The 11616-nt window shown below is 39.6% G+C and overlaps 1 protein-coding gene across 2 annotated transcripts in view; it reads left to right on the forward strand.

Moving 5' to 3' along the window:
• Window positions 1-11254, forward strand: part of LOC111648050 (dual specificity testis-specific protein kinase 1) — a 31122-nt gene extending 19868 nt beyond the window's left edge. For both annotated transcript variants that reach the window (XM_023397803.2, XM_023397805.2), the window contains 5 exons: window positions 285-434; window positions 4189-4362; window positions 5301-5384; window positions 7034-7120; window positions 8784-11254. In XM_023397803.2, coding sequence (XP_023253571.1) covers window positions 285-434; window positions 4189-4362; window positions 5301-5384; window positions 7034-7120; window positions 8784-8888 — 600 coding nt within the window. In that variant the 3' untranslated portion in view covers window positions 8889-11254. The remainder of the gene's footprint in view (window positions 1-284; window positions 435-4188; window positions 4363-5300; window positions 5385-7033; window positions 7121-8783) is intronic.
• Window positions 11255-11616: the final 362 nt, after the last annotated feature.

The following is an 11616-nucleotide window of genomic DNA, read 5'->3' on the forward strand; positions in this document are numbered from 1 at the left end:
TTATGTAACCGGACCTTGGTCCAGCAGTGAGCTTAAATCTCAGATCTTATCATAAAGGTGGCGATAGTCATAACTTCAGAGTAATGAGACTGTACATGAGAAGAAGTTGCACATAATTAGATATTTTTATATTGTCCACCTGCAGCAACATCATGTAAAATATATGACAGTTTCTATATAAATAATTCATTTTATATTACATAAGACAAATGTTGCTATTTAAATTTGAAGGAGTCTTTTATTTTGACACTGTCTATAACTGGGTGTTTTGCTGGCTGTTTCAGTATGTAAATGGTGGCTGTCTGGAGGAGCTCCTGGCCAGGAAAGATGTCCCCCTGAGCTGGAGAGAGAAGGTGGACCTGGCCTGTGACATAAGCAGAGGAATGATCTACCTGCACTACAAGAACATTTACCACAGAGACCTCAACTCAAAGGTAAGACCCTCAGTCTCCTGTGTCAGACCAGTGTCCCCCACAGGGGTCATTAATGTTTCATCTCATTTCTCATCATCCGCTATCACAGCTACCACCCCGGTGGGCCGCCACAGAGACCCCACAGGGGAGGCGCTGTAGTTGACACTGTCCCACGGGGACAGACTGAGGGACTTGAAAACATTCCGGTACCTTGAAGTGTATCCGTCAGAGCCTGCGCCTCTTGGGATTTGTCATAATTGCAGAGATTAAACCTCTGATATGCAACATAAAACATCCAAAAGAATTAACTTGAAAAGGACATGCTGGTTGTGCTGAATTCCTGAGCCTCATTGGCTGAAACGCTCTGGAACAGAGGCCTGGTCAGATATATTATAGATTAGGTGTGAAAGTTTACTCCTAAACAGCATCAGACATTGTTGGACCAATGGGGTGGGGGTTTGGGTTATATCTCACATTGTCGCTGATGTCTCCATTTGTATTTACGATTTTTGTATTTAGTTAGGTTTTGTTGCTAGGCGACATCTAGTGGTCATAGTAACTATGACAGAACAAAAAGGAAAAGTGCGGTGACGTAGTATAAAGAGAGACAAAGTCCACGTCAGGAGGAGGTTTTGATGGATGGATGGGTCAACGAAACACAGCAATATGACACAGGAGAGCGGTGTTCAATTCCCATGTGAAAGTATCTGTTTATACTGTAACCGTGACAACAAAAACCATGTAATGTTGAGGAAGTACTTTTTTGAACCCAAATCATGAGCTTTTCCTAAATCTAACCAAGTAGTTTTTGAGCCTAAACCTAACCAAGCCATGACCATGATTAAAGAATCCATGGTGACAAAGGTAGGTACACCGCTGTCAGTACAATCCACGTGTTTATTATTGTAACCATGACAACCAAGGTCTGGTACGCCAAGCCGCTGTAGGGGCGCTATTTTAGGAGACACTCCTATGAGTCGGATCAGAGGGTTGAAAAAAAAAAAGACCTGTGTGGTTGTTCAGGTTGGAGGAGGTACAGTATATACAGATATGTGACAATCTGCTTCACTCCAGACCAGAGCACATAAATGACTATAAAAAATTACTTTTGGACATAAAGCAACTTCATGCAGAGTTCCTGCAAACTTGTTGTGTAGTAAACATACAGTAAAGTTAGAAATTCACAAGGCCAAAGAGAAGCAAAACATCCTCCTCAAGGTTAACTGGTAAAATGTTTCATGTAGCAGGTAGGTGAATAGCATGCTGGTAGCCGAACCAGGCACTCACAAAAGCTAGTTAACCTCTCTTTAGATGCTTACCTGTCTGTAATTTACCCCAGTAAAGAAAGCCAAACAGACTGAGCTCACACTCTGGATTTGAAAGCCTTGGCAGCACAGCTGACAGACCGTGCTGTAAGAGAAACATGATCTCTGGCCTGAGTTCCTCTTCCAAGACAGATTTTTCCCCGCAATAGTAATTTGTGGTTTGTTTGTAGTCTCTTTAACTACCAGATTCTTTGGAGATGTCCCATAGGAAAATCACATGAGTAGCAGGGTGTTCATCGTCACAGTAAAATAAGGAAAAGGCTAAGTATCACAGTTTGCATGTATGAGCATGGTAAACATCAACAAAACATTACATTTAGCTTTTTGTTTGTTCTTTGCTCATGCAAGTCTATTTTTTCATATAATGTCTTTAATATTGTGTAAAACCAAAACATATGAGTAAATGAGGCATGTCTCTCACTATATCCTCTACTTATTAGCGACATCAAAATTGTTGATATCGCTAATAAATATTTTGTGCTTTCATTATAGTATAGTATTAATATAGAGCCTAGAGCTGCATTTTAATCAAAAAAGACATGGACATCTCACTGTCCATGTTTAAATCCCTAATCGTAACTCACCTTTTCAGAACTGCTTTTTATATGTTATAATTTTGTGTGCTTTATATTTTTTGTATAATTTTAGTTTCTCTGATCATTTCCACTAATGTAAAGCATCTGTGTGCTATAAAAAGCGCTTTATGAATAAACTGTATTATGTATTATAAGACCTTTAACCAAATTACAGATGTTGGAGTTGTCAGTTTTCTTGCTGTGAAAACTTGTGTGATGTCATGTACTCAACTACTGTTGCAGAACAAATAACATTTAGTAACAGCTAGTAGTCATGACTCCAGCTCTTTGTTAGAGAAGATATGAAACTCTTGTTACTTTGATGAAAATGACCAGATTGATGGTAGAAAGATAAACCCCAATCCAAGTTTCCATGATTTAAAAAGCAAAAAAAACTTCTAATCTTACACATTTCCTGGAGCCTGTTTGTCTGTGGTGTGACAAATGGTCCCTATAGCTGCAGTAATGATAATCCAAATCCCAGCCTGAAAAGTTGCACTTTAAATTTGTTGAAAGAAAGTTTCCTGCGATTGAGTCGCTCAGTGTCCTGACGTCAATGTTTCAGGACATCTAAAAGGCAAATGACATTCCAGAGCTCCCCCTGAACTGATGCAGTCATTGTGAATATGCCTCAGTAACCGATTAACTTGAGTTGAAGCTATGGAAAATTGAGGCCCCGTTTAATTAGTGCTTACAAGCTGCCTTTTTTTTTCTTTGTATCTACAAGAGCTTTCCATTTTTGTTCCCCAAACCGTTACTTTCCTTGGCAGAGAGGTGAGGGGCCTGGAGCTAAATTTAGGGGTGAAGTCTGGGACTGAAGTTTTTTCCCAGTAGAGCCTCGTAATGACAGGCTACTGCATGGAAAAGGCTTCTGGAGCAATGGGAGCCAGATGCTAAGAGACTCAACTTCCACACACACACACACACACACACCCAGCCACACACACTAACACACCTTACAAACAGAATTGTTCATTGTTCTCAAATCTCAAATGTTTCTAAATACTCATGCAAGGAAATGTAATGATTTAATATGTTATAAAATAATGTTCAGAGCTGAGTCAAAGTCACTCCAAAACTGCGTACAGAAGAAGAAGAAGACGTTTTTCAGTACAAGAGAGCAGATATGATCTGAGAGGTGTTTGCAAGTTTGCTGTACAAAAAGAGAAAAAATGGATGAATAGAATATGTATTTCTGTTGTTTGGGTAGACAAAACACACAAATCACATTTTTGTGTTTCTGTTCTCTATCAACAAAGATTCTCTATATACATGCAGAGTTATACAAATGCATCAATATCACACATATACGCCACACACACACACACACACACCCTTCAGGCCACCCACTGTTGTTATGCAACTGCAGCTCTCCCACTGTCTGCCTGTCATCACACCTCCAGCTCTCATCCTCTAAACTCCCTGAACCGTGATTTAATCTTTTTTTTCTTTTTTTTTTTACAGAAATTATGAACTTTTTCATTAAAAGTCAGATATCAGTCGGTCCGGGTGATGGAGGCTGCCTACACCACACGGGCAGCTGTGAACTGACTCTCTTCACATGTGGTGTTGGGTGAATTATTTAGTGCTCTGGAAAGGTGCTGACAGCAGATCCCATTGAGCCTATTGATAAGTGGAAAGAGTAAAGAGAGACTGTTTGTCTGGCAGCTGGATGTTCACTTTGTTCCAGGGAACACGTGCACAATCAGTGGAAGCACATTCAAACATCAAGACTTTAAAAAAAAAAAAAGAAATACATAGTGGATAAAAGAGACTGTTGATGCTTTTTCAGACGTCAGCCTCACACTGCCATCTACTGACATAATGTTATATTGCAGCTGCATCAACCTGTAACTCCTGTTTGCGTTTCTCCAGAACTGTCTGATCCGGGTGACGTCTCGGGGACGCGAGGCCCTGGTGACGGACTTCGGCCTGGCGAGGGAGGTGGTGGAGCTGCCGGTCAAAGATCCCGGCAGGAAGCTCTCACTAGTGGGCTCAGCCTTTTGGATGGCCCCTGAGATGCTCCGAGGGGAGCCGTACGACCGCAAGGTGCTGGATAAACTTCCTGTTTTTAGTACACACACTCATGTTTTACTGTAGAAATTTTTTTTTGTTTACTAGTAACTTTGCATAACAGAAACAAGTGTGACACGAAGGGCACATAAAATAAACAGACATGTAAATGACAACAAAAACAATGTGATGTGTATGGTATGTGTGCGGGTGTGTGTATGTACGTGTGTGTGTATTTTTTGAGGTTTGTATGTGATGTAGTCATATGTATCTGTTTTGTGAGAGGGTGAAAAGGAAAGTGTAGTGGACATTAATGATGTAAAATAAATATAATCGTAGGGAGAACGCAATAAAGATAAAATAATTGAAAATAAATAAATGAATAATAATTTATATGATATCCTATCAATGTAATAAAATAAATAAATAAATAAATCTTACCACAAAAATATGCTAATATGATATAAAACAATGAATTAAATGAAATAAATCTACTTATTATTTTCTCAATGAATCTATTAATTGGTCAGAAAACAGTTTCCTACAGCTCGTCCAAGCTGTTGTCTCGGAGCAGATATCAGTCGGTCCGGGTGATGGAGGCTGCCTACACCGCACAGGCAGCTGTGAACTGACTCTCTTCACATGTGGCGTTCGGTGAATTATTTAGTGCTCTGGAAAGGTGCTGACAGCAGATCCCATTGAGCCTATTGATAAGTGGAGAGAGTAAAGAGAGACTGTTTGTCTGGCAGCTGGATGTTCACTTTGTTCCAGGGAACACGTGCACATGTGATGTCCCGAAGGTTGTTTTTACAACCAAACGTCTAAAACCCAAAAACGATGAATTTACTGTCATATAAAGCAAAGGAAAGCAGCAAGTTATCAGAAGTGAGAGGCTGGACCTAAGTAATGTTTGCCAACTTCAAACCAATGTGTCTGTCTGCCTAAATTATTGCATCCTATCTCTCCTGCTCCAGGTGGATGTTTTCTCCTTCGGCATTGTGCTGTGTGAAATCCTGGCCAGGATTCCTGCCGACCCAGAGATACTACCCAGAACACAGGTAGAGGTCGAAGAGAAGCCAGTCATCGCAGCAGCACATGCTTCATATCAGGCTGCTTCTAAAGGGAGAGCAATCATACACATACACAACCTGGAAAACTACGTCACATCAGTGGTTGGCAATATATAAAATATTTGCCTCTTTGTAGCTTGAATGTTATCAATCTCGGAACAAGGGATTGAAGAAGCCTATTTCCAAAAAATGTTTACTAACTAACTACTAATGTTTTGCTGTTGTTATATAGCCTACTATAGCATAAACCTTTACTTACCAGCAGAGGTGGGAGTGAATCACATATGTGCAAGTCACAAGCAAGTCTCAAGTCTTAACCTTCAAGTCTCAAGCAAGTCCCAATTTACTGTGGTGAGAGTCAAGTCAAGTCACTGCTCGGGTCAAGCAAGTCACAAGTCAAGTTATACCAAATACTGATGATCAGCCCCAGTTGCCACATTTAAATCAGGTAGAAGACAGTGGTTATTAAAAGTTTAGTTCTATCAACATTAATGAAAACTGTTGCAGCTCACTGATCTAGTCCGGTTCTGTGACTGCAGCCACCCAGTGCTACAGTCATGGTCAGGTTCCAGTTAATGGGGCAGATCCAGGATTTTTTTTATCACTTCCTATAATGTATAGGATTGTTTGGCCTTGGCAAAGGTATGTGCTCTACTGAGTGCCATTCTTTTTTACTATTGCTATACAGCGCTATTTGAAATGAAATTTTTAGTACTTTTGGACTCAGTCCCCATGATAACTGCCTTGTGCGTCGGCCTCTGCTGGTCTGCTGCATCCAAAAGGTTGCCAGGTTCAGAAATCACCCAATCATGTTTCAAAAATAAAAATGTAACTTCTCAATATCTAGAAAATGCAAATGTTTGTTGCAAATCTAAGTCAAGTCTCAAGTCATGAATACCAAGTTAAAGTCAAGTCGAGTCTTTTATCAGTATTCGTCAAGCAAATCTCAAGTCCTCAAATTTTAACTCAAGTCTGACTTGAGTCAAGTCATGTGACTAAAGTTCCCCACCTCTGCTTACCATTCTTACCGAGAGCCTCAGCCATTGTTGCATTTACAAGACAAGAGGTTATAATACATCCTCTGAGCAGTGCTTCAGGGCAGCCGGGATGCTTTAGCCTGACTCAGTATCAAAAAGTGACGGGACGAAGCTGGAAACTGGTTAGCATGCTAACTTCAGTAGAATAAAAGAAGGAATAGAATATAAGTAGAAGCAAAACAATATTGGTTTTGCTTCCCATTCCTAGTAAACATCAGTTATTACTAATGTTGGCCATGTAACGACAAAACATATGTGAATATTAAATGTTAGCACTTATTAGCAGTTCTTAAATATGGACCTGCAATACACTTATGAGTCAAACCACACCTTATGTGTCATGTGTGAGTCAACACATGAATATTCTTCTTCGAAACAGCATGTGAATAGCAACATATGTTAGCTTGATATGTGTTGTTACCAATTCATCACAAGCTTTGAAAGGGAAACAAATTTGCATTGTTCCAGGTACACACACAGTGTGTGTCGTGTTATACATAGGTTTATGCAAGACACAGTTCCTAGCAAGTGCCTAGTAAAATGTAGTGTATAGCATAGTGTGCCTATACTGCAGTGACTGTTGATGTAAATGTGTTTCAGGACTACGGGCTGGATGTGAAAACATTCAGGGAGTTGGTGAGCGACTGTCCTCAGCGTCTCCTGGAGTTAGCAGCCAGCTGCTGTATGGTAGGTAGAAACACAGTGACACAAAAACAAGTTCACAGCATTGTTCTTGCCTTGTTGAACAAAACGTGCAATGTTAATCAAAAGCTATAAGACTGGTATGTTTAATTTGTGAAGACGAATCGACATGACGTAATAATTTGTTAGCAAGTAGTTTAATTAGTGTTTTATCTCGCTATTGGATGGATTATTGGTTGGACTGACTGACTGACTGAATGACTGACCGTGACTGAGTGATCATATTTCCACCACTGGTCAGCAGAGTGCTTCGTCACTGAGTTGGAGTTTCTGGTACAAACAGGTTCTATTAGGGCTGTTTGGAGCTGCAGCGTTTCCAACTGAGCTCATTGTCTCTAGATTTAGACACTTTTTTCAAACAGACTGGCTGTAAAGCTGATAAATGACTGGACTGTGTATGGATGCTTACCAAGGGCCAGGGGCTACACCTCTTGTTTCAAGCAGTCTACAGAGCCGCACTGGTTTCCCGGGTGCTCGGGAACTGCAGAGAAGAGGAGGAGCGCTTCCAATACACTGAGCCTCACCTCCATTACATACATCACATTACATGTATCATTATTACTAAAGGAGGCAGAGGAATAACTAAACATGAGACACACTGAGCGGAGAGAGCAGGAGAGAGAGAAGTCATCAGTAACGAGGCTTCGTACTAACCGCTATGACAGACTCTACATATCAAACAGTGGGAGTTAGACGTAAAGATCTGCCTCTAATGAAAGTCTGTTACATCCTGGAGTTCGGAGCCAGTGGCCCGGGTTCAAGTCTGTCCAGTGGCCCTTTGCTGTGTGTTATTCTCTCTCTCTCTCTCTCTCTCTCTCTCTCTCTCTCTCTCTCTCTCTCTCTTTCTCAGTGATCATTTTACAGTAAATTAAAGAATAAATTTAATTTATGTGTTTGGTGATTAGTCAGATGGCGTTGCGGTTATAATATAAAATCAGGATTTGACCATAGGCATCCAGACATGTACTAGGTTCAGACCTAGTCTTGTTCCATACATTTTTCGGGGAATCATCAGTAACAGTCATAAGGTTTATGTACCTGCTCTGTGTTAGCTAATCAATTTTAAGTGGTAAATGGAGGCAGACAAAACAAGAGGGATGAGCATTAAGTTATCTGAAGTGATGGTCAGTAAGCCACTAAAAGAAGGAGGAGAAGTTCGTTAATGTTCTTTATTTCACCCTTCAGAAAAAAACACTTTCAATATAAAATAATACAATTCAACTACATCCTACAAAATGAACATTACAACCTTCATGATAAAAGGATTTGTTGCAGAGCTGTTGGATTAGACTGCATTAGTTTTAACCAGGTGGACCTAATGAACTGCCAACTAAGTGTATATTACATGTTTCTTTACCTTTTATCATTTTATTAAAATTGTAGATCATTAAATTCTGCTGATTGCCAGAGGCCATGCTGAAGTGTAGCACAACAGATGGAGATTTGTTATGTCTACTCTCCGTCATCATATGGCAGAACAAATGTGACACAGTAGGGGACCCTACTGAGCGTGGGCCCCTGCGGTCGCTCTGCTTATAATCTGAATATTTCTTCCACCAATGAAAATACCACTGATATAAAGCAATAAGCCAAACTGCCAGAAAAACACTTGTCCTCACAGAGCCACTGTCTTTTTTTCTAATCTAAGCTGGAGTCCTTCAGACGGCCGGCGTTCACAGAGCTGCTGGATGAGTTGGGAGAAGTCGCTGAGACCCTGGAGTTGCCGCCAAAATCTGATCTGACCACGAGCTGAGTGGTTCATCTGAGAAACCTCCACAGATTCAGCGACAGGACCAGAGGGGTCTGCGATTACTTGTCACTGTCTGGAACTGGAAACAGGAAACTGGACTGAATATAAGCAAAAACACACCTGATCAGCTGCACAACACATGACCACGGCGGACCCTGACTTCACTGAGGTGGTGCAGATATACAGTATTAGATGTGTTTTTTTTAAGTGAGCGGCGGAAACTCTCCTGACCTTCGTGGACATTTTGCTTTGACACATTTGTGTACATGTAAATAGCAGTATGACTTCTGTTTTCTTGTCTTCCTTCCTCTGTCTCCTCCTGTTTGTGAGTGGTTTTGTTTTGTAACCGACGAGACGGATGATGAAGTCTGTTGATGTGTTTTCTGCCTCCTCTGTCTGCTCGCCCGTCCCTTTTGATTCTGCAGGCCTGGACTCTGGTTCGACGCTTCTCCAACAGGAAATTGCATTTGTTGACAGAGCAAGAGTCTTCTGCTCTCTACTGGGACTTTAACAAAGAAATCACCAGACGTTACTTAATACTACATGGGACAGAAAAACTGTTTCAGACAACAGACAAACCATGAACACACACAGCAAATGCAGGACTAAGGAGATTATAAGCTGTTTTCTACTATATGTTCAGAATAGTTGAACCTGAGGCAGAAACCTCAAATATGGCAAAATCAAACCCAATCATATCATGTCATATTTAATGTTGTATTAAGCACAGTAATACTGAAAGCCTCCAACATATCAGCTTTACAGGAACAAAGAAAAAAATCAGTTTTAGGCCATTAGACTTTACTTAGCATGACGACTTTCTATTTTTAGCAGCTGCGACAGTGTGTGGCTGCTTCTGTTTTCAACTTGTGAAAAGCCTCTGGTGTGTGTGTGTGTGTGTGCGTGTGTGTGTGTGTGTGTGTGTGTATGTGTGCGCGTGTCACCATGGCAAAATGTGGTCCAGGAGACGCTTACTGTAGCAGGAGCTAGCACAGAGTAGTGTGGCAGGTGTTTTAGCATCGCAACTGTACAAGATACAGTCATGAAACGTGACAGGTGACGATGTGGTCCAATGAACCCATGAGATCTGAGTAGTCGTGTAATAATTTAGTAATAACTACTGAGTACCGAGTTTTTCTCAACAAAAACATACCTTTCTCAACAATAAAATCACAAAACGCGTCCATTTCCAATAATCAAATGCACAATTTAACGTCCTAATCTTTTTTTCCTTTGACATAGTTTGTTGTTATTGTTGTTTATAAGGCTACTTTGAGCTGAACATGTGTGTGTAAATATTTAAGATTTTCTCTTTTGCTTTCTCTTTTTTTTTAAATTAATTCTGCCACCTTTTAGTGATTGGAAGTGTCCAGATTCTTTTCAGTTTACCACTTTTGACTACTTTCTGGTTTGTGTGTTGTTAGTGATTTTTTCAGGCAGCTACAAACAAAATGAATTCATAAAAAGCCACTTTTATTTTCTGCCCGATTAACTTTCTTCTGCCTTTTTAAATGGAAATATGTCAGCTGGTTTTCAGACTTCAGAGTTACAGGTTTAGTTTTCTTGCACATACACACACACACACACACACATGATAAAAGAGTGGAAAAATATAAAAGAGAATAATGAAATACAGGTAAAACGCACAAAAACCCAAGCAGACTTTTAAATATAGAAATAATAATGAGTTGGATAACAGACTCACCAAGGAGAAGAATGTCTGAGGAGGAGAAAAATAAAAATAATCTAGAACTTTATTTCCCATTTAGACATTTACACAGGCAGTTTTCTCCATTCTCCAGGTGAATTCTCATTCAGACTTTTCATATCACACCGTGGAAAACTAATGTAACCATTTTCATTTATTCTACTTAAATAAAATTTGTATTGTAAAGAAAGTGTCAGTCCCTTTTCATATAGATACCCGTGTGTGTAACTTACTTTTTTATACATATTATGTATATTTTACATTCACTGACACCAACAATAAAAACTGTTTATAAATGCTCATAAAATGTGTTATTTGCTGGGATGATTCCATGTTAGTTTTTTGTAATTAAATGACTGATGTACAACTCATCTTACAGGGATTTGTTCAATTATTTTTCAGTTTCTCATTTGTTTGATGTAATGCTTCTGTATGGGCCAAACAGACAGTGGGAGAATATGTAATCTAATCCTGACGTGTTATAAGTTTGGATATTGTTGCCTGATGGTACGATAATCACTGGACCATAGAGCCTCTAGCTGATGTGCACATTAAAACAGGATAGATGGATGAATGGATGGATGATTTTCTATACAACAAATAAAGTCAATGCATTGCCATGCATACCACAACAAATAATAAAGAAAGCGTGAATACGTCAGCTTACATTGTTAATGAATCCACTACAGTCAAAAAGGAATCTTTAAATTGCTTCGCCTGGATTGTTTATCCTGTTTACAGAAAAGATAAGTAAATACACGATTCAAAATTATATAACAACAACAACAACAACATAACTATTTGCCTAACTTACAATTATCTCAAATGACATATATTAAATGGCTCCAACACATGATCTGCTTCCTCAGCGGCAGGTATCAAACAGCTTCTCATGATTCTGGATCTGTTAAGATACAAATACACAATAAATTGAAATTCACTGCATGTAAAGAAAACTTGAAGGAAAGAAACAACAAGAACCTTAAACAATGGCAAATCATTTCGAACAACTACTGGTATGAC

The sequence above is a fragment of the Seriola lalandi genome, unplaced genomic scaffold (assembly GCF_002814215.2).
Source record: "Seriola lalandi dorsalis isolate HSWRI2012SDOR001 ecotype SW California unplaced genomic scaffold, Sedor1 jcf7180002054883, whole genome shotgun sequence".
NCBI classification, from domain to species: Eukaryota; Metazoa; Chordata; class Actinopteri; order Carangiformes; family Carangidae; genus Seriola; species Seriola lalandi.